We start from the raw sequence: 24,505 nt of genomic DNA on the forward strand, positions 1-24,505 counted from the left end.
CATAAGGAATCAATGTGGAGGAAGCTTGCCGGCAGCCTTGCTGAACATGTGAGAGAGAGAGGATGTTTTTTGTAATAATCACTCTAGAACCTTTCATGACCATTTATATTGTTTTACACTTAATACATTTCTTCCTTAAGAAAATTTCAACAATTTAGTAGATTAGCTGCTTCTTTCATTAAGACTAATCGTTCTGATAATTGATGGTTGGGCTTGGCGGAATATTTATCTAATTATTAAAAAAGTTCCAGATTTCATTACAAGACCTGAATTCCACACCATACCACAGAGGAGACATCAACTTGTTCTCTCTTTAGCAAAGTATATCTATCACACTGTAGTTATTTACTTCTGCCTTGAGTAATAACAAAAAAGTATATTACTCTGTGACCGACATGGCAATTTCCTGCAATATCTTTGGGAGATCTTGTTAAGTTTGTGTATCATTGTGGGCTAGGGACTGTATGTAATTCCATAGAGGAGGACGTCCACAGCTCCTCCGGAAATTAACAGAGTAGTGCGATTAGGCAAATTCACTCAGGTTGCAACACCTCTGGAGAGGTACTACCACCTGGAGAGGCTTGCATATACTGGTTCCAACTGGATTCTTCAGAGGCCAATAGACACAGAAAAAACTTTTGGATAAATAGCCCGAGTTTAAACCAACTCAGGACCTTCCTTCTGATCCAGTAAACAGACAATACAACCTTCTGCCCTAGCAAGGGTTGGAAGGGTTTTGGCCTACTGAGACTCCATACGACTGATGGGTGACCTCTGAAACTTATCAGCATGCATATAGTTTGATTTTTTTTTTCTCCATAATGCTTTCACCTTAAGAATAAACATCCTTGCTTATAAGGAACTATGTGGTAACTTTTAACTGCTGGCAATCACACTGCTTTCTCTTCAAAGGATATGAACAAAGCACAGACAGTTGGCATGCTTAGGCAGTCTGGCTTGTTGGGAATATCACAGTGTAAGCAAGGAAGTGTGCCACCTGGGGGAAAACCCCCACTCAAGAGGGGGAGAGAGGCAGATCTCTGCCAAAGAAAAGTGACTGCTGAGGAGCCTGGAGCTTAGAATGAGTGCCCTTGGGGGACCATGGAAAGGAAATAAAGGTGCAGATGCCCTGAACTGTAGCACTCTTCTTTTAGGGAAATTTCTCCTTTCCTCTCACTGCTTTTATAAGAGTCTGTCCCTCTTCTATGAGTGTCATGGGAATTGCTTCAAATTTCATTGCTTTCTTCTTGGATATTAACATTAAGAAAAAAATGGTTACTCTTCATATCTTATTACCTAATCTTTACAAATAATGAGTAACAATATCTGAAACAAAGATTAGTTACTATTGCCAGCGGAACTGTCTTAATTTATATTAGTTTGTTTACATAAAAATAGCATCTTGATTTGCTGTTTCTTAACTAGGTTTCAATATGAAAGAAAACAGTAAAATGAAAATCAGGATTTATGATAAGGGACAACTGTCTTACCCCAGCTTCACTGCAGTAACTGTAGCACATATGGGAAATACTCAATTGCATCTTTTAATGTGAGACTTCAGAGCTATAACTCAGGCTACGTCTACATTGGCAATTGAATGACACAACTTTTGTCTTTCAGAGGTGTTAACCCCTCCTTCCCCCAAAAGACAAAAGTTTTGCCGGGACAAGTGCCAGTGTGAACAGCGCGTTGTTGGCAGGAGCGCTCTCCTGCCAACAAAGCAAACACTGCTCGTTGGGGGTGGAGGTTTTTTGTCGGCAGGAGGGCTGATAAACAGCAGACACTGCATGACTTTTAGCAGCATGGCTGTAGCAACGCATCCCTGTCGCTAAAAGCTGTGTTGTGTAAACATAGTCTTAGATCTAGGCTGCCATTATCATATCAAGATAACAATACAATGTTAATCTCTTACGTGCTAGGGCAGTTCACCATGTTTGCACTGGAGATGTAAATCTCTGTGTGGGCATATTGGTTTGAATTTGAGTCCATGGCATCTCCATTCATTACAAAATGAAATGGGATAAGATCAAACAATCCCTCTGGAATACCACATGTGATACAAACTTAGGACAAGGCACAGTCAGCCCTCAACTCATAGGACTCTATCCCAGTTTGTTCCTGCTGAGTTTCATACATGGTCAAGGATACCTTAATGCACTGTGCTGAAAGTTACTATGTTATGGCTCAAACTGAGCCTCCACTTCATATTTCCTTAAGACCAGTGATAGGGACAATCAATCTTCATCAATTTGTTTCTATATATGGAGTCAAGGCCAATATATGCCAAAACTCATTACAGATTAAGCTGTGATTAGCAAGTACCTGTGCCAAGCAATCTGCATAGTATATTTAAACTAGGCAATCCCACACTTTGTTGCCTCTGTAGGCAAGCACATCTTTGCATTCCTTCATTTCTACCCCTCCAGGCTCTCTGTTAATGGCTAGCATTAACCTGATCTTTGATCTATTGACAGTTAGAGGTGGACAGGCAGTAGATCAGGGGTGAGCAAACTTTTTGGCCTCAGGGCCACATCGGGTTTGTGTGCCCCTCACCAAACAGCCAGGTGTGGCCCGGTCCCCACCCCCTATCCAACCTCCCCTGCTTCTCGCCCGATGGACCTCCTGGGACTCCTGCCTCATCCGGGACTCCTGCCTCATCCAACCCTCCCCTCCCCCCCCCCCGTTCCCTGACAACCCCCGGAGCCCCCGCCCCTGACTGCCTCCCACTGCCCCATCCAACCCCTCCTCTCATTCCTGACTGCCCTCACCGGGACCCCTGCCCCATCCAATCATCCCTTCTCCCTGACAGCCCCCGGAACCCCTGCCTCCCCATCCAACTCCCCCCCTCCTTCCTGACTGCCCCCCCATTCAACCCCCTGTTCCCCGCCCTCTGACTGCCCCGACCCCTATCCACACCCCACCCCCTGACCACCACCCCGAACTCCCTTGCCCTCTATCCAACCCCCCCTTCTCCCTGCCCCCTTACTGTGCTGCCTGGAGCACCAGTGACTGGCAACGCTACAGCTGTACCACCCAGAGCACTAGGACAGGAAGCCACACCGCCCGGCTGCAGCCAGCCACACCACAGCACAGAGCACCGGGTCAGGCCGCGGCTCTGCAGCTGCGCTGCCCCAGGAGCTCACAGCCCTGCCGCCCAGAACATTGCGCCAGTGGTGCAGTGAGCTGAGGCTGTGGGGGAGGGGCCAGGGGCTAGCCTCCCAGGCCAGGAGCTCAGGGGCCGGGCAGGAGGGCCGCGAGCTGTAGTTTACCTACTTCTGTGGCAGATGGTGCTAGCTAGATAGCAGGGGCCCCACGTGTCCCCCATTTCCTCCCCCTGGTTTTCCAACTGTCACCAAAATCAGTATGTTTCTGCCCACTGCTGCATAACACATTCCCTGAAATTTTGGAATTATGCTGTTCAAAAGTTATCATATTACAGCCAAACAGAAAAATGCCATCAAGCTGAATTTAAGCCTCACAAGATCTGCCAAATGTAAATTTCCACTACAATCCTGTCAATTACAGTTCCTCAGTTTTACATTCCCTACCCCAAATAAGTCTGTTAGTAGCAGCTAAAAATATTCATGTGCAAATGAGAGGCAGTTTTAAAAAGCAGCGCAGCCAAAAGCTTCGGTTGGATCACATTGTCTTATTGCCTCAATTCTATAACTTATGTATTCAAACAGGACATATTTAACCCACCTGAATACCAGCGAACTTGAAAATTCACTCACTCAGAGTAAAGATTACTACAAAACATAAAAGTGTAGGGAGAATATGCATGGCCAGGAGACTGAAATGGAAAGCTTGTGCATACTAATAAAATATTTTATATAATATGTTCTTCCCATAAAAATTAAAGGCCAGATTCTTCTCCCTTGGAAGTTAATGGGAGTTTTTGCCATTGACTTCAGTCGAGCATGACTGAGCCCAAAAATATGAAGTGATTTATGAAGGGTCTGGTCAGTTCTTACAGTAACTTATCTTTCAACTACTGCACAAATTGTGACATGTACAACTAAAATTTTCTAGCTCAGGAGGTTATACTTCAGGAAACTTTTAGTTAACTTCTCTCAAATCAAAGCACTAAAATTTTGATACTTGCTAAGCAGCTATAAATATTCCGTTTACAGATAATCTGAGATTTAAAATATAGATGTAATAGCCATTATCTCTCATTCCATAATTCCACCTGCTTTGAAACTCTGTATTTTAAACAACAAACAGGTTTCAGCCACTTTCTAAAAAGCAACAGAGGGTCCTGTGGCACCTTTAAGACTAACAAGTATTGGGAGCATAAGCTTTTGTGGGTAAGAACCTCACTTCTTCAGATGCAAGTCAAGTCTTGCATCTGAAGAAGTGAGGTTCTTACCCACTAAAGCTTATGCTCCCAATACTTCTGTTAGTCTTAAAAGGTGCCACAGGACCTTCTGTTGCTTTTTACAGATTCAGACTAACACGGCTACCCCTCTGATACTTTCTAAAAAGCAGAACTCCAAAGGGTCTCCCCCTGAATGTCAGAAATTCATCCCTACATTCATCATTCTGCAGTTCAGCTCCCTTCTCCACAAAGAGGCTTTTTTCCCTTGACCTAAACTGCTAATCTTTTACTGCAAAGAGCAGCAACTGTGCTTTGTCTGTGGAGGTCTCTGCTCTGCATGCTGCCGCATTAGTTAGTGCAACCCCTCTGTTTGTGTTCTGCTTTCTCATTACCGAAGCAGTGACTTGTTTTCTCATCCATAAACTCTTACCAGGCTTATGAAAGTTTACAAATGTGTGAACCTACATTTTGAAAACACGTAGGTTACCAAGGACTGTTGCACAGTTTCACAAAACCCGTGTGTAGTAGGGATGAATTTCTGACATTCAGGGGCAATATACTGCTCGAGAAACAGCAGGAGAATATTTTTATTGTCTCCTATAAGAATTGAAGCTATTTGAAAAAATCTTAACATAGTGAACTTAAAAAAAAAAAAAATTCAGACCTCTAAATCCCCAGATATGAACTAATTTAAACCACCTGTCTCTTTAAAGTCACTAAATCAGACAAATGACCAATCACAGTCAGACCACATTTCTTCTGTTTTTGGGTATTAGTTGAACTGAAAATAAACCAATGATTTGAGGGAAAAAATCGTATCCAAAATTAATTTAGTTATCTACAAAATATACTTCACATTCTAAACTATTACTCTAACAATGCTGGTTTGTTGAGAAAGAAAAGGGTTTTTTTCCTGTCTTTAAATAACTTGCATCTTTCCATGTACAATGTGTTTCTAATCTAGCTTTTCATTACAGAACACTGCAAACACTACTTAGATATCAGACTAGTATTTGAATTGAGGAATGACTTGTAAATTATTAGTGGCTTGGGATCTATTTCACCCTGCAATATTATGGAAGTACATGAAGTTAAATATTATACATATTAAAAGTTATGCTGTTTATAGAAGTGCTTTTTTCTTCTCCTGCTAAATCAAACCAGACCCAGAACAAAATATATCTACTCAACTGAAAAATGAATAAAATGTAAGAAAAAGCTTTAATAGTCTTCATTTGAATTAAGTCTGAGTTCCACCCTGATAAGAGAAGCCTGGTTTAAATCTAGGTTCAGACACTGAATTACAGGATATGTTAGCAATTACTGTTTTCACAAAGGCCCTTCCCAGTGAAGCTGGTACTACTGTGTGTGACAGATGGATAAGCTCCCTGGAGCAATTAGTTGTGCTCATGATTGTCAAAGTGCTCTTTAACAACTGTTAGAGTTACAAAAGTTCTTGTGGGAGTTATTTACATTTAGTACCTCTCAACCTGCCAGATTAAGTATGGGACCACAGACTCTTTTGCTATTAGTAAATTGTAGTAAAAATAAAGGACTATACCAGCACTATAGGATAGCAGACTTGAGTTTAAACTACTGGGCTTTCCCAATCTGGGTTAACTGAAAAGCAAGTTTAAAAAATATATTTTATAATGCTGGAGCGTAGCCATTTTTTCTCAATTTATTTCCTTAAAGGCTAGAATGTAAACAACTAGTCAGTGTAGGTGGAATTAATAAATATATCTAAAAGACTGTTTATGATCCAAGTGTAGTTAACTTTTAAATATCTTTTCTAAATTTTGAAGTGGAACAGAGTGAAACAAAACATTCACACACAAAACCACCATTCAAAAGTTGACAACTGCATTGTAAAAGTAGATTCTGATGTTTCTGAGAAATTGGAAACCAGATATTACAGGTTTCCTAAACTGTACCACTGGAATGTCATTTATGACTCAAAAGTATCAGACATTAAACTGCTGTTTATAAAATAGATCAACGGGATTTTTTAATAGTCAACAATATATGTAAGTGCCACCAAAAGTTTCTTTTGTCAATGTCAGCAAATATACACCCTTTAGGAAGATGGTTCAAGGGTGAAGGAGAAAAGTGCTCTAACAAACTTGACTGACAAGTGACCACTCTGAGTGTAACTGATTCTGCAGAGCTGGGAATGCCATTTCCCTTCCAAGAGCTCTTCGGCTACCTCAATGTGCAGCTCTATAAAGGAAGCCAACTTTTTAAGTGGATGTAGCTTTGCCATTCATGGTCTCAACATGAATAGCTTTTAGAAACAGTTTACATCTGTTTAGCACTGTATAAAATCTAGCCAAGTTATGAGCATGTGTATTTTAATTCTCGTTATTCTGACTGGAGCATAGCCAATTTCACAGGCTACAAGGTCCTACTGAACAGTGAGAACACTGGCCTTTGAATCCTGGTCTATCACACCCAGTTTGTGACATTTCCTCTGCATACAACCTCAAGTGCCAGGGAGAAGCAGAATCTAAATGGAGGAGGTGCTTACAGACAGGAAAATTTAAGAGGCCCCCTATCCCATGGTCACTTCTACATAAAGCAGCAAAGTTTAGAGCTGTTAACAGCTTGTGTGTAATTTTCAGAGCCCTTTCTTTATCCTCTTCCTCTTGTATCCCTGGTAAGTTATGGAAGAACTGTATAGTTCAAATAAAACACCCCACTAAAGTAAATCAAGCCTTTTAGTTTATTACTGAGTTGCGTCTCCCAACACACAACCACTGCTCCTGAATCTCCACCAGTCTGTCTTAAAAATCCAAATATAAATTAAATTGCAACAACCAACAGATCATCCTCACATTCAGCACATAAGTACTGTTTAGTTGGTACAATCCATTCTTTTTCCACCTAGCATCTAAGCTGACAGGAAACTCCCCCTCCTTTATATCTAAAGAGACAGGCATCTAATCACTGAGAACAAGCTGAAAACCAGGCATAAATACACCTACGAGAATCAGCAAATAACTTCCATGCCACTCTGGTGTCAGAGCCAGACTAAACCAGTGTCCCAACATACACCAAACCCTCCTGTCTCATTCAAAAAATCCTTTACACTCACCTGCTTTGAGACCAGTTCCATTTATGCCACTAGATTCATAAGCCAATGTACAGTAATGCCTTGTACTTTCCAGCCTCTGCCCTTAGACTGTGACGGGACAGGGAACTTCTCTGGTGTTGTACCATAGAACAGCACCAAATACATTCACAGTGCTTTAGAAATCAACAAGCCACAAACTGTGGTGAAAGCAACTCCCATTCCAAAGATTTGAGGAAATTTTAAGTGGCACAGAACAAGTGAGTTATTTGAGAAAAATATGGATTAGCAACAGTGATCCAGTTTGGCAACTGAAAGGAGATGGTTATTGTAATGAAGTTTAGTGCTTTAGCCATCTCTGGGGGAAAAACAACAACTTGGAAACCAGTAATTCCAGTTTCAACATCTTTCCCTCCCCCCACCCAGCCCCCCAAAATCTTAGGTTATGAATGAAGTCAGCTGGATGTCTGACAGAGCCAAAAGGTTGTCCCAACTCAATTGGAATTGTGGCTTGGAACCAAGAAGGTATGCACTAGTTTCCTAGTGTGGTGGAAGGAAACTGTGTAGAAAGAACTTGAAATGCCATGAAAACATCATGGGTAAAGGACTGGAGTCCTGACCTGCACAGCTCCTCCCGGACATCACTCTGGAAAAATTGAGTGATCACTGGATGTCCCAAGTTACCCGTGAATACACATTCAATGGAGAACTCCACCACCATCTAATACCTACTGTTCAGCACAAATAAGAATCAATCAGCACTAAGTAGTTCAAACTTTTTTTTTGTAAGCATGCATTCTATAATAAGCGTACATGGTTCCAATTCCTGTTTTCCATACATCTGTTATATTTCAGCTATCCTTCTTAAAGTCAGAATAAAACTTCTTAATCCCCCAATATTGATAATATTGCCTTAGTTATACAGAATCTCACCAGATGAGAGAGATTAACAGTTATGCTGAGCTGCATCTGACTGTCCTGATGTGTATATTTAGTGAAGAGAAAACATGAGTAGAAATCTTCGTTGGGTCGCACATTGAACTAAGCCACTTCTATAATAACTTATACCAATTGCAAAAATCCACTCTTCTAGACATTTGAAATACTGAACTCTCCAAATAAGTTTGCCACATAGGTCATTAATATATTATGCATATAGGTATGTAAAGGCTAAGTATTCTGGTTCTCTGTATGGATGGTAGAATGGTGATCTGTTTTATCAAAAACCTTAAGGTTTATACTTTCCTTTTTCCAGTAAAATTCAAAATAATTTAAACATTATCCTTTTTATTTGTAATGTTTTTCTTTGATTTCTTGCAGGAAGTGCTGCTAAGAGTGGATGAAAGTCTATTTCCTTTAGAACTAGGGTCCATCCAGGCTTCCTCAGGATGAACAAACCAATCTTAGTCTATACTGTCTTATGCCTTACTCCCTTTTTTAAAAATTAAGAACTCTTAATTGATTTTTAAAACAAGTTTTCTGTTTCTCTATGGAAATGTTTTACTTTTTCTTAATTTAAAAAGTAAAAGATTTTTTTAATTTAAAGAGATACAGGAAAGCCTTCACAAAGCACGGTTAACTTTACCTACCCACAATTCTCTCTAACTTCAAGGCACTCAAGAAATGCAAGAATCCTTAGCTCCCAGTGAAAGGAATGCTACAGCTCCTTCAGGAGATGAAAAAGCATTTCCACCCCCATATTCAAAAAAGGTATTAATCCAAATACTAATGTCTGCCACTAAGGCAAAATTGCTGCAAAAACCAATGTGTAAGAGACCCTCAACTTAATTATTTGATATGCCACAACCAATGCATTGTTTGCTCTCTAATGACACACACCAAGATTTCACTTACATTATTTTAGAAACTTTGTTGATAGACAAGCATTTAATTCAATACTTAAGAAAAGTCATTTTACTTTTATTAAAGACAGTTTCTTTAATTCTACCTTTTGAAGAAATATATAATATGATGGTGTAATGCGAGCAATAATTTTTTTGGAAATGGTGGCATGCACATTATTCCATAGTAATAACACAATCGTATTGAATAGACGGAGTCATATGCAATAACTAGGCTCAGTTGGATAAGTTAAGGTTTCTATGCCTTATTTAAATCTAAATTATTTGTTCTGTTGGTTTATATCACAATCCAATTTATTACTAAAGTGAATTCAAGCTACATATGGTAGGCCTAAACTTTTGTCTTGAAGTGGTCCTATTTATCAAGTTCATATCTAAAATATTTTGGTTCAAAGAAGATTTTAGAAACATGAGTTACTGCCAAGTCTCAGTAAAGTCAGCCTTCCACACAGATCAGCATGTCTGTATTACAGTGCACGTATGGACTTGCCTGATTGCTAGATCATAGTCTGTGCCTAGACAGACATACTTGCAGTCCTAGAACAATAATTTTGTCTGCCACGACCTTACCATTACTTAAATATAGTTGTGTTAGGTATTTAAAAAACAAAACAAAACAAAAAAAGGTGCTAATCTGACTGCTTCACTTCACAAATTGTTTCCTACTTTGCCAATAAAAGATCTCTGGAGCTGTTCACTGATGTTTCTAATGTCTTCCACCTTGTAAAGCAAGCCCTGATGCCTCAAATATACTTACATTCTGGTTTCATTTTCTTTGAATAGTTTAAGTGATGTATTGACCATTCTGTACAATCATAGCAATTCTTAGCAAGACATTAATAGGACATGATACATTTTGTTACATGTACTTAATGATAGTAAATACTAATTTAAAATGTTGAACAGGCAGCCCCCCTCTCATAAAGAGATCTCACATGCACAAAGTAGTTTAACTTCAGAAGATAATTAAGAGTAGGGAACACAAAATAACAAATTTGGAGGAACAAGCAAGAACGAATGTACTATCAGATTATATAAAGTACACTGCTTTCAATAATTTATGAAGAAAATATCAACAGATATTTACATTTAAAGACCACATGACTATTAACATAACCAGCTTTTTCCTTTCATGGCAGTTTACAGTATATACTGTGAACCTAAACAAAATTTCTATTGAACTCAAAATTAGCTTGCCTATGGAAGACTATTTTGGAAACAAACGGTCAGAACTGCTTACGTCACGAATTTAAGAACCCCCATTATATATAAACCCTATTCCTTACTATGCTTGACAAAGTGACCTTTAGTTCTCCTTTCCCATTTATTCACTTTTATTCAAATATAATCATTACATTGGAAACTCAGATTTCATTTAATGAACTGGCAGGATCTAGAATACGCAGAGATGATGCACTCTACTTCGTGCAGGGAAAAAAAAATCAACCCATGGAGCTCAAACTGCTCAGGAGTAACAAAAGTTGACTCTGAATGAAACTCATTTCAACTCTGTAAGCTGAGGTCCAAGTCACAGCTACCTTGGCTATCCTTTGTTGTGTGTTAATCGTTTCATCAGTTATGTTGTGGACTGGTAGATCCCTGAACCTAGCATGGGGCTTAGGTGTGGTGAAAGAGAATAAAGATGTATAAAGTCATAGGGGGTAATACCTGAAAATGGTTGTGTGGAGTTAGTGTGAAGAAGGGTGGTCCAAGAACTGAAGAGATGTAATGGAAGTTGTACGTTAATCTATATATTGACCTTAAATATGAACAAAAACAAAAAATGCTAAAGTTCAACTGAAGGGGGGAAAAAGCAGAACACAAATATACATCTATGAAACTTACTAGATCACAGTGAAAGGGGATTCAAGTTATCAATCATTCAAGTGTTTGTAATATGAAAAAATAGCTCATACTCATGTTTAGTTCTCTGTCAGTAGAGTGGGAGAAGAGAACTGATATTTTTTATGGGGATGGAAGAAAAAATAAGAACTTAGTGTTGTTTTTTATTAATTAAGCTATTGGGAGATGTATGCCAATTGACAGTACTGGTATTCTAAAACTCAAATATAATCTACCTCTAAAATTTAAGTTTTAAGGGGAGAGAATTGTGTAGCACTTCCCCCTTCCTTGGATTTTGTAGCTAGAATCCCAACTCCCTCCTTTTATTCCTGTCCTCCCACAGACAACATTGTGGGGAGGAATGTTGAACATGCCTCTCTCTAGACCCAGCAGATACTACTCTCAGCTGGAGATGGTTAGTAGAGAACGTAAGACAGACCTTTCATTCAGAGAACAAGTGCACTGTGTGCAATCCCAGGTCCCTGCTGGTATAAGGCATAAAAACTACAACGTGGATGTGCAGATTATAGCCCACCAGCCCAGTCCACTTCAGGTTTGTGGGCTTCCAATATCAACTTTTTTTTACTGCTCTTCTCTCTCCCCATCTGTCACAGAATCAATCTTCCTGTGTCTGCCTCTCCTCACTAGTTGCCTCCCCAGGAATATATACCAGTTATGGTACAAGTTGGAGGAACAGCAGTGTGAAACTGATGTAATTATAGTTTTATGCCACTGCTCTTGCTAGATCAAGAAGAAATTGTTTTGTACTCTGCTAGCTTAATCTGCCTTTCAGCTATGGTATCACTCAAGTGGGAAATATACAGTGAATTATAACCAAGTTAACAGGTAACTAAAGGAGTACTAGCAAATAAAAACAATTTAATTTTATTGAGCACCTCAACTGTAAGTCTTCACTGCCAAAACCTAAGTCTTACTGCTGAACAGAATACATGAAAAAGTTTGTCAACCTGTTCTGAAATGTTGTAGTAACCTGCTTCCAAGTTCAGTGTATTTTCTTGATGAAGCTGCAAAACACAAGGTAATTTTTCATAATCTGGATTGATTTATTTTATACGTTCAGGTGGATTACTCAGTTCATACAATCAGTCTGAAGGACTGTTTTTCCATGGTATAGTTCTTAAATCCTGCAATATTTAATATTGCAATGTCTTTGAAAAAGGTTAGATTTATTTTTACCCAGTTAGCCTTTTGCTAAACTCATGTCAATCATTACGTTCAAACTTTTACTCAGACTCAAAGGCCAGAAGGGACCATCATGATCATCTAGTACAGTGGTTCTTAACCTGCGGCCTGTGGGCTGCTTGCGACTCAATCAGCATAGAGTTGTGGCCCATGTGACATTTTCAGGGCCACACTGCTAGGATTGGATGCAGCCCACAACGCATTGTGGGATGCATATGCAGCCCACAATGGTAAATAGGTTGAAAACAGCTGATTTAGTCTGACCTCCTGCACGTTGCAGGCCACAGAACCTCACCCACCCACTCCTTTCATGAAATCCTGCAATAATTCACTTCCTTCCCCCTCCCACAGTTTTATGTATCTGTAAAGTAAATCTATCTTGTAGAATTTAATTTTATTAGAAATACATTACTAACTTCTTAAACTATGGGTATTCTCATCCCTTCCTCACGACTTGGGCAGATGCATCCAATTAATTATGAGTCATTCAACATCAGAAATTTCCTGTTCAGAGCATGCTGGCAATACCACTAATAACCTACATTGCACGAAATGCAGAACTCATTTTCTATCCTATTACTACCTTTTTTTGGTCTAAGACTGTAAAAGGCAGTTTCCAGACTTGTGGGCTTGGCTTCCAAAAAGGGTAGGGTGGGAGAGAAAGCTACTCATTTTGGATTGACAGATCCACTATCCTTTCTTTATTTAAAAGAAATTAAATTACTGTGTACTGTGAAGAGTGGAAGGAATTAGGGATCACATGCAGAACTAATGAAGTCTGATATCCTGATGTGCCAAATGTTAGTAACATCTTTATCTCATCCCAATATGAAGGAAGTCTAGTATACCTTGATTAGCACAAGGGTGTTCTAACTCACTCCTTGAAACCACAGCCAACTGACATACTAGAAAAGTTAGCCTCTTAGTATGGTGAGTACCTTTGGAATTCCTAATTCCAAGTTTTGAAAATGAAAGTCTAGCTTTAAGAGGATTTCAATCATCCGATGAGTGCTTTCGTAGTCTTTTTTTTTTTTTTTTTTTTTACTCAAAGGTTTGTGGATGCTGAAAGGCTCTGAAAAATCCATGTCAATCAACAGTATGGAAGTTACTAAAAGGCTTAGAATGAATCAAGAAGGCACCTTTTGCAAGAGCTTCCTTTTTTCTAAAACAGCTGAATAAGATGTCTTGAAGGCAACATGTGATCAAGGTCAGGAGGAGCTTAGCCTGCAACTTTGTTCTTTGACTTATGATCAAGTTCCATTCTCGGGTGCTGATGGCCCGTTCATGAGCAGTCTGCCCTGTGGATTAGTTTGCCTCCAAAGCATTTTCAATCATTTTCCTTTGCTTTTGGGAACTGTTTTTATCTTCCTCAAGAACGTCATAGCCCACATACTGTTTAACCAATTAGAACATCCTACTTTTGGGTCCCTCCTAGTGGGGCTTGTGAAGCCTCAAGTCATGAAAGTTGATGGCCATTTGAGGCTCTCTTCTGGTGTGGTTCTCCAAGTTTCTTTCTGGAAAGTTCCCTTGTTTAAAGGCTGAGAGCTCCTTCCTGATAGTTTCACTCTTTCCTTCACTTTTTGGAGATAAAGGAAACTTGTCTGGGAAATGCAGATAACGCACTCAGTTTTTTTTTTTGTTTTTTCTCCCCTCTTTCTAAACATCTGCTGTACAGAAAGTCACCACCACCACAATCTCATGTTAGCCAATGCAAATCAATAGTCTCTCGGCGCACATGTGCCATCAAATTCCAGAAACCCTGTAACTTACTCAGAATCCCAGTGCTCCTACCTAGAATGTTTCTACCATACTGAAAGCTGTTAAAAAAAACAACACAAGTTTGAGAGATTTCCTGTAAAAATAATGGGGGATTCCAGTAGAACCAGTAAAGATTTTCAAACAAGTAGTGAAAATTAAGTATGTTCACTGTATTACAAAGATCCCTATTTCACAAAATAAGTTAGCTTTTAGTTCTTGAGGCATAAGGTTTCCCTTCATGTGGAAAAATATTGAGCTGTAATCACATTCTCCTGTGCTCAAGTTTGATAGCATCTTTCTATTAAAACCTCTTTCTGGATAACTTAATGTAATGTTCCATATTAGTTGTCCATTTAAATAGTGCATTTAAGCTATTTTGATGCCCTTATGTTAGGTGCCACTTTTAATATTTTTGTTATCCTTTCCAACTTCTGAATTTGGGATGTAATGGAAAGTGTCTTCCAAGTATCTTCTAAATAACACAAAAGAGTACCGTGCCATGCAACTCCTGGACAATGAAAAACTATGACTGACACTGCAGTTAACTTGCATGTTTTAAATGCTCTTCCATGGATTCTCTCAAGATTAGGTAATCTGGCCTCTTCACATCAACTTCCACAGGTTTACCAATTCTATAGTATTTATGGTATTCCAAGTGCCTCCTTATATTTTCTTTCTTTGTTTTATTGTTTGCCATTAGATTCCACTTCTGTTCTGACTTCTTCCTCCTAGCCTCTGAGGGAGGTTTTCTGCACAAACCTGCAATACTTGACCCAAAACAGCAGAATATACTTTTAGACTTTAAGCTCTTAGGAAGTTTTTCACTGTCTGTACAGGTCCTAGTATGATGGGTCCTTAACTTCCTTTAGAACTCTAGGCACAATGTTATACAAATACTACTAATAATAATGTATAATATATTTTACAAGTCTTGTTTTACTGATCATTTTTGATTGCAGGGTCTGAAAGCATAGGCAGAGATGTTCCAGGTATTATAACTGATACAATGAAGACAGGTTTTCTCCAAATTTGAGGCACCCAAGCAAATGAATAGTTGGGCTCCTTCATGCATTTGCCTGCTAAACCTGAAGTAGCCTCAGGCTTTTATTAGCTTAATCAGTCACACAGAGAGAGAGAGAGACATGACTATACTCCATTATGTTAACAGTTAATATTAGCAGTGTGGGGTTTTAACAATAGAGGAAGATCCAGCACTAGAAGCAAGTCTCCAAACGCAAGTGGTCTAGAAATTCCAAGTACTTAGAGTAATAGGGATGGGATGGGAACCAACCTAGAAGTCTACATGCACCAGAATATATTTTCCATTTTGAAGTGCTACAAAGTGGTACATTGCTTTAAAATTTCTATTACAACTCAATCCCACCCACCCTTTAGAGAACCTAAAATCACAAATAATCAGAGGAAACCAAGTACAATGCCTACTTATAGCTCTAGTGATGTATTTATTTATTTTTTCACCCTATGCAAAAGGAAAAACACTAAGGTGAATGATTTTGGGTGTGGGTCAAAAATAAAGGATTATGCTGTCAGGGAAGTGAGGATTATCACTTACCTCCCTAGTCCAGAAGTTTCCCACTCAGGGGCTGGGATGTATCTGAAGAGTACATGTAATGGAAATTTGTAGGATTAAATTAACTGCAGCTGATTGGAAGCACCTGATGGAGAAGAGGTGAGAATACCTGCTGTTTTAGACCTGTGAATATGATAATCCCCAAAACTGACTTTCTGGTCTTCTGCCCTCAAAGTAACTATTAAGATCAAAAGTTGTCTATCCACTGGGGGAAAAAACTACTATGAGTCAGTTATAGTAAGTTGCTGGAAAACAGTATTTTAGACAAAGAAAAAGAATCCAGCTATGGGTTTAATTTAAGCTATTAATACCACAGTACCAGTGATCACATAGCAGAGAAATTTAGATGGTGTCAAAGGGGTTAAAAATTTTGGCTGACAAGTTCAGAAACAAAGCAATCACAAAATTCAGGATCTGTTTTGATTCCCCTATTAAAATATTTAAATGCAGAAGTTGAAACAACAAAACCAGATCTTACCTAGTAAGTGTGTACTCCCTGAGTCCTGAATGCAGGTTCATGGCTGAAAAAGTACCTATGCATCCACGCAATCGTTTATCTCGACCAATCTTCCACGTTACAAACAGCGGGCTGTTTTAGGGAGGAAGAAAAGGCATGTGTGACAGCAGAATTCTTACAAGTGTTACAATATTGATAGTCCAAGTGGTATTTCAATAAGATGGTATTTCTCTGTTGCAAAACTAAACAAAGCCTACAAATTAGCTGCTTCTGCACTGGCCATAGTATTCGGAAGCCTATTTTACTATTTCTGTTTTGTCTACTGTAGAAAGGCCCATGTCATTCAGATACAAATGCTGGAAACCAGACTAGTCTCTAGCTACAATACTCAATAGCCAGAGAAGCAAATCTCTTGCTAGCTGACATGATGCATTTTGTATGTTTGCTTATCTTCCATTAGACTCTCCCCAGAAGCCAAGAAATCTTCCCTCAGACATCTCTTTGCTATAGAAGGACAGTTCGTATGAGACCGCCACAGAACAAAGGATAATATCCCATTCATACTAGTCATACAGAAAATCCTTGCTCTTTTTAATTGTCAGCTGAGCACTAACAGAATCCCCCGTAAGGCAGGCAAAAGGCATTTAAGGACAGATGCTATCTAGATTTTAAAATATAAGCCTGTACAAAGGAAATTTTCTCCACAATGTTCAAGTCTCTCTTGGCGACTAGCCTAGCTTCTGAAAGATGATAATCAGCAGTGCAAAGGCCAGAGTGGTATCTTTCCTGTAAACTGTCCAATTCAGCAGCCAGCGCTCATTTTCTGAGCTCAACATAAATCTTAATCTGTGCATGTGTAACAATTTTGCTAATTCGCCCCCCCTTCTAAAAAAAAACCCTACTCTAAGTGAGCAGTAAGACTTTTTTGTAAGGTTGGTCTAAATCTCTATCAGTCCCACTTTCACCACTCAAACTTCAAAGAATACCAGGGAAATTTAAGCTTCAATTTTCTTTTTTTTAAAGCAAGCCTCACTAAGGGGCAACACGGATTACTGACTCCTACCAATAACACTGAACCACTTTAGTGGTGACCCGTGCATACACTCGTGTGTGTGCAGTCCATCTGAAGTCAATGGAAGTACTCGGACATTCACAAAGTTAAGCACAAGTGCCTATAGGACTGGGGCCTTGGTTTTACCCACCTCAATCTGTGGGGACATGGGACAGATTATATTATGTAAACGTGTGACAATGAACTCAGCTTCTTAAACATTAACATTTAGATAATCTGATTTAACAGGATAATGTCAGATAGTTTAGGGCCAAAACATACATTAGTTTTGTTAAACATAAAGATCAACAGAATTTTTTTTTATTTAGTGGAAAAAAATAATTTGCATGTAAGCTTTCCCCTACAGTGGATGCAGCCCCAAACATTATAGCATTGTGCCAATGCGTGAGAACCAGAAAATTACACTGACTTGGTATTTTCTAATCCAGCGGTTCTCAAACTGTGGGTAAGGACTCCAAAGGGGGTCACAACCCCATTATAATGGGGTCACCAGGGCCAGCATTAGACTTCCTGGGATGCAGGGCTGATGCCCAAATTCCACCCGCATCCAGGGCAGTGGGGCTCTGGCTCTTCCCCCCTGCCCCCTTCCCTGGAGGGTCATGTAGTAATTTTGTTGTCAGAAGGGAGTCGTGGTACAATGAATTTTGTGAACCGCTGTTCTAGTCTACTCATAGCCAAGATGGAACATGGCAGTCAAATGCAAAAAAGATAAATGATTAAAAACTTAAAAAAAAATTATTTTAAGACATTGAAGGTATTAATGCAGGTAAGGCAAGTTCTAATGAAAACTGAACCTAGTTCATCTTTGAGCAAAATAACTTGCATATCAAAATCTAAATATTTTTGCAATTCTTTCTGCTGCCACAAGCTAGAGCATTACATTCACGTGGCCTAGACTGAACACTTCTCAAACTGTAGTCTATTGCTTGAGACATCGCCTGTTTCTCCTATATTTAGCACTTGTTCTATCCTCCCTGCTTTCACCAAGGAGACAGGGCTTGGAGAAGGGGCCAGGGAAGCAGACAGCTTGACTCAAGTTGGTAGATTGAATGTGGGGAGTGTCAGCGTTTGGAGCAGGGATAAAGTGGGTCATGGAGGGGTGGCGAGAAGGAGATAAGGAATACCAAAGGTAGGCAAGGGAGTAAAAACAACTAGGGCAAGGGATTCTAGCAGGCAAGCAAACAGAGAAACAGGGAGTGCATGATGGGTAGGATAGGAGGATCGAGGAAGTATATCGGGGAGAGGGCATGGGCACTGAACAAATTGGCAAGATGGGACAGAGAGAAAAGCAATCTCTCTCTGGGGCAGTAGGTAGAGTATCTGGATGGGGGAAGGAGTCTGGACACTAGCAGAGGTAAGCCCTGGGGAGCAAGAGCAGGTGGAGTTGTAGGCGGAGGGAGAGGGAAGTTCATGTAGTTCCTGGATCCCCAGTCCCCTGAAATATGCAGGGTTGGAATTCAAGTCCTACAGAGTTCTTGAGATGAACAGCCTCAGCTGGGAGTTCTGGAATGCAGGAAAAGGGCAGTGGGGGTCTGCAGAGGAGATAGGGGTGGGAGAGAAAAGAAAAAGGAAAGCAGGAGTCTACTGCGTATTCTGTTAAAAGCAAACAAAATTACTTAGTAGTGAAATACAAATAAGAAGGTACAAATATCAGTCCTTCAGACATGTCCTTGTTTTAGTCTTCCCTATCTTTCTTATAAGCAATTTGTCACATATATGACTGATCACAATGGGGTCATAACTAGGAGGGGAGATATACACAAGACACTCTTTATTAAGAAAAGTTGTGTACCTCTGGTCTAGACCCTGATTGTTCATCTCAAGTAAAATCTGGCTTCACATTTCAGGGAATGTCTCTGTTCATAGACAATTGTGGCAAAAGATGTGTGCCATACTTGGTATCAAGACTTTGAAAGCATTGTATAAAATCTGCTACAGTAAGGCATGCATTTATCTCTTTCTACATCTGTCTAGAGCTCAGTTAGCAGTCAGGCATTATGGCGCCATGACCTTCATCCAGTCTAACAATATCCTGGAGAAATAAATCCTCTGAATAAATACATCTAAACCAGCTGCTACTGCCTCATGAATGCTGCACTGATTTTTCTACTCAAAATGTCCTTTGATTGGTCATGTTCCTCCCCCCCCCCCAGAGGTACCAAGGCTAGTCTGGCACAAGCCACCACTGCCAAGGCTACCTGGTTTTCCACTGATATTTCAATCAAAAATATCCTTAGGTGGTCACTGTCTTCTAAGAATGGAGGAATGTCTCATATTAGATTAATCTACTGGGTTTGAGAGTCAGATTACAAGGTGAAAGCACCAGCTACTGTGTTTCTCTAAAGAAAGAAGCAAGATTAATAAAGATTATATGGGTACAGGAATAGCCCTGAAATGGCTGCATCAAAGAGAGATGTCAAAACAGATTTGGTGTTGCTATCAGCTGAGCATGAAGCTAGATGATAAACCTGGGAATACTGCACCACAAACTTTTCATTATGAGCTTTGAAAACCTTCTTGCACTCTCCTTTCAGTTTCCATAACAAACTCCCTTTCTTTGAGGGACTAGTCAGATGACAGCCCAGAAGTGTCTCCTCTTTTGCAAGACAGTCACCTCTCCCTTTCCACCTTTCTTCTCCAAGCCCTAAAATATTTCAAAAACCTCAAGGTATTTCAATTTTGAAGCAGTCTAAGAACCAACCATTAGAGGGCCTTTTCTTATGGTATGAAGATCATAGTTCGAGACCACGGAAATATACAAAGTGCCTTTGAAGATGCAAGACCACCATGTGATTGTAGAATGGCAGGTGGCAAAAACTGTCCTATTTAATATTACTAGTTTAGATGTGGGCAGAGTATGCCATTAGTGTCCCCCCCCCAATCACATGGCAAACTTTGAGGAGAGAGCATAGAATTAATCCCTTACTTTCAGAGACGAGTGAGTTATCGTAGCAATTTTTGGAAACTAATTTAGTTACAATGTTCTTGTGTGTCTGGGGCCACATCAGGTCTTCTTCCCCCCACCCAAAATAATTGTCACTGCAAAGCTGAATGGATCCTGAAACTTTATATCCAGAAGACTTTCAGAGCCCTTGGTGGAACCTTGTGACTCTCCTTTATTAGACTGGAAGAGTTCACCTTCTTCTAGTGATGATGAACTAAGGAGGCAGTTTAAGACGTCTCTTACTTTGTATTTTATTAATTTTTCTTTTTGATGAACTTGAAAAGGAAGTAGACAGATCTTTGCTTTTTTTGCTCTTTTCATAGATTTTTAAGACCAGAGGAACTACTGGGGTTATCTAGTCTGAACTCCTTTCTAACACAGGACATAGTATTTCATCCACTGTACTGAGACCAATAACTTGTCTGACTATAGCATACCTTCCAGAAAGGCGTCTAGCCTTGATTTGAAGAGATCAAGGAAATTGTTCAATTGTTTTGAGCACCATCACAATCTCCCCTTGCTCAGATAAGTCTGAAATAATATTCTAATTGGAGCTCAGCACTGTTTTCTTAACCTTTTTGTCTAAGGTTAGAGATTTATTAGCTGTATTATACTAAGTTATAATGTATGGAAGTTAGAATTCAGACACAAATATACTGGTTTACTCAAATACTTTGTTCTGAGTTATCTTTTTCAGGCCAAGTGGGGATTTCTGCTAGAATTGACTGATATGGCTGCTTTAAAGGACTAGGGGAAGTCTGTAAATAAACTACTGCTGAATGCCAAAGGGGTTAATGGACCCCTACAGGGTCACTGACAAAGTACATATAGATAGGCAGGGTTCAAGATACATTCATACTATAATGAGAGTTCAAATTTGAATCTGGATGCATAGCTACATTCTAGTTCCACCACAAATTGTCAGGCTAAATGGGAGAATCATTGGTTAAAGTTTCATAGGCCATCTAATGCAGGTGGTCAGACTAGATTGCCATCCTGGCCTTAATCTCTGAATCTATTAAGTCCTTGCCTGCTATTAAGACCCTGTACAGCAAACAGATTATACAAAAAAACTGATGTAAATTAAACAAATGTCAACTAGGAAAATGATACCAGCTTCATTACTCTCTACAACAGGGATCAGCAACCTTTGGCACGCGGCCTACCAGGGTAAGCACCCCGGCTCCCACTAGCCACGGTTCGCAGCTCCAGGCCAATGGGGTCTGCGGGAAGCGGCGGCCGGCACATCCCTCGGCCTGCACCACTTCCCACAGCCCCTATTGGCCAGGAGCGGTGAACTGCGGCCAGTGGGAGCCTCAATCAGCCAAACCTGTGGATGTGGCAGATAAACAAACCAGCCCGGCCTGCCAGAGTGCTTACCCTGGCAGGCCGCGGACCAAAGGTTACCGATCCCTGCTCTACAACATCCATCTGCTTTTTAACTGTTAAATTGTATATTCAGTTTCCCCTTGTTTGCATGACTCTCTTGAAAACTGCCACTGGTTTTAAGGGGCCTTGAAATCACAGAGCCACTACTAAACTTGCAAAGTGATACCATCCAGTGGCTATCACAGGTTCTCACAGTGCGGTGCCTAACTCGAAGTACAAGCATAAATATCTACTGCAGAAGTTGTAGGCCCATGGTCCGTAGATAGCTGGCTGATGACTTATTGCTGGCTCGTCTCATTTCCAGTTGTCAAATGTCATTAAAAAGACAGTTAAAATACACTAAATATTTAACTAACATTACTTCTCCATTTAGGCAACTGCTGCAGTTGCCATAGGATGTTAGGTGATTGTGAATGGGAGGGAAAAAGTTGTCCCCAGAACAGCGTCTACTAACACGTGGTCCACCTGAAGAGTTTGAGACCCCATTGTAACTACTGCACTTTTGATTAACTAAACAATAGCCTGTGGGTGAAATACAAGCCTGGGAATCAGTAAATCAAGGTTTTAACCATGGCTGTGCCAATAAATTGGCTATGTGACCAGAGACAATTCATTCCTCTCTCCTTACCCAATATTTTTACTAATGAAGTAAACAAAGCACAAAGAAATATTATCTTACTCCACAGGGGAGTTCTGAAGCTTGATTTCTTAGAACTTGTAAGGAACTTGGGAAAGCTTTGGGTGAAGGGTGCGATCTTAAGTATAGACTGATATATATATGTTGAAAGAAAACTTGGAAAGCAGTCTCGTCACAGCAAAAGTTCCAGATGTTCCCATAATTCTACCATGACACACTGTAGTACAATTTCTGTGTAAGATAATAGTAACACCCAAGTATTCTTATTAAAAAATTTTACAGCTGACATCACCTAAAATTTACCTGGGACCTATTTTCTATGCAATATTACTGAAAGCATTTAGTCTGAAAGCAAAAAATAGTTCAAGATATTTCAGTAATCAGTCGGCTATCACTGCAAGAGTGAATGAGCCAAGGACTTCTCATAAGTCCACCATCAAGTGTTTACATTTAGAAATCCCTATTCTTTCAGTATAAAGAAACAACTCATGCAAGTTGCCATTCTATTACGTGTACTTGCATATTTAGTGTTTACACTTTTTTGTACAACAGTATATTTAGGTTCTGCAGAGTTTGCTTTTTATAATTTTGACTATCAATTTTTTAAATATTTAGGTTTTTTTAAATTCATTTAAATGTTCACAGTTGGGGGAAATTAAAGAGGGAAGCAAACAATTATTTAATGGCAGATACTGAAATTCAAAAAATAAGGCTTTTAAACTTAACACCAGTTGCCGACATCGCCCAAATTACAAAATAAACACAGTAAATATACTTAAATCAACAAATAACTATTTTTACTATTCATTTGTTAGTCCACTTCTACCAAGCCTGATTCAAAAGTGTAAATCATTGGATTTTGACACTAAGTTCACAAGCAGCATTTTTCTTACTTTGCCTACCTGTAAATGTCAGTTATCAATGGAAATATATGTCATGGGTTTGTGTGAAATTTACCATAAATATCTCATCTTTCCAATCCCATATATATTAATGCATTGTCCCCAATGAATGGGATTACTTCAGTGCATATCAGTCTAAGTACCCAATTTAGAAACATTCCAGAACAATGAAAAATGGAATAATTATCTGAATGTCTATAAATGTTTCCCGTTAATTTCATGGCCAGTCGAGCTGTTTTTTTGTTGTATGAATTGCTTGTTTGGTGTATATGCTCAATCGATATTCAAGTACTGTGAAAGATCTTTGGCTCGCTGATTTTTATCTTGGGTGGAAACTAGGCTTTTGTCTTCTCTAGAGAACTCTTGTGAGGATATTTTTCTCCTCCAATCCCTCTCCCACAAATAAGCTTCCCAAAATAGAGCATACTCCAAAATACCTATTAGAATGAAATCCTGATACAACTGTAAATTAAGCAAAGCCAACGTGTATTCATTTAGGGTAGGTCTACACTTAAGGTGGCATGTACAGTACATACACTGCACTCCCAGCTAGCACAGGTACAAATAGCAGTGCAGACAGTGAGGCACTGCCTTGGCAAGTAGAGCAGAGACAGGCTAGAACCCTAGGATATATACCCTACACACCCAAGAGCGGGGGTTCTCAAACTGGGGGTCAGGACCCCTCAGGGGTTCATGAGGTTATTACGTGGGGGGTCGGGAGCTGTCAACCTCCACCCCAAATCCCACTTTGTCTCCAGCATTTATAAAGGTGTTAAATATATATAAAGGTGTTTTTAATTTATAAAGGGGGTTGCACACAGAGGCTTGCTGTGTGAAGGGGGTCACCTGTAAAAAAGTTTGAGAACCACTGCCCAATAGCGTCTCCCATTCCTACACTGCTGTTTTTTAGTGTCGTCCTGCCTCAGCCTTTCCTGCCATAGTGAATGACTCTAGCATGAGAAGGCGGCTCTAGTGGGGGGGAGACAGGGGGAACATAAGAATGGCCATATTGGGTCAGACCAAAGGTCCATCCAGCCCAGTATCCTGTCTGCTGACAGTGGCCAATGCCAGGTGCCCTAGAGGGAGTGAACCTAACAGGTAATGATCAAGTGATCTCTCTCCTGCCATCCATCACCACCCTCTGACAAACAGAGGCTAGGGACACCATTCCTTACCCATCCTGGCTAATAGCCATTAATGGACCTAATCTCCATGAATGTATCTAGTTCTCTTTTAAACCCTGTTATAGTCCTAGCCTTCACGACCTCCTCAAGCAAGGAGTTCCAAAGGTTGACTGTGCGCTATGTGAAGAACTTCCTTTTATTTGTGTTAAACCTGCTGCCCATTAATTTCATTTGGTGGCTCCTAGCTCTTATATTATGGGAACAAGTAAATAACTTGTCCTTATTTACTTTCTCCACACCACTCACGATTTTATATACCTCCATCATATCCCC

General features: G+C 39.8%; 1 protein-coding gene across 1 annotated transcript in view; it reads right to left on the reverse strand.

Annotated features, from left to right (window-relative positions):
- The window catches only part of AMMECR1 (AMMECR nuclear protein 1), a 99,046-nt gene that overhangs the window by 39,718 nt on the left and 34,823 nt on the right, over positions 1-24,505 (reverse strand). The window contains exon 2 of the mRNA XM_034780664.1: positions 16,126-16,236. Coding sequence (XP_034636555.1) covers positions 16,126-16,236 — 111 coding nt within the window. The remainder of the gene's footprint in view (positions 1-16,125; positions 16,237-24,505) is intronic.

This window comes from Trachemys scripta, chromosome 9, assembly GCF_013100865.1.
Source record: "Trachemys scripta elegans isolate TJP31775 chromosome 9, CAS_Tse_1.0, whole genome shotgun sequence".
Classification (NCBI taxonomy): Eukaryota; Metazoa; Chordata; order Testudines; family Emydidae; genus Trachemys; species Trachemys scripta.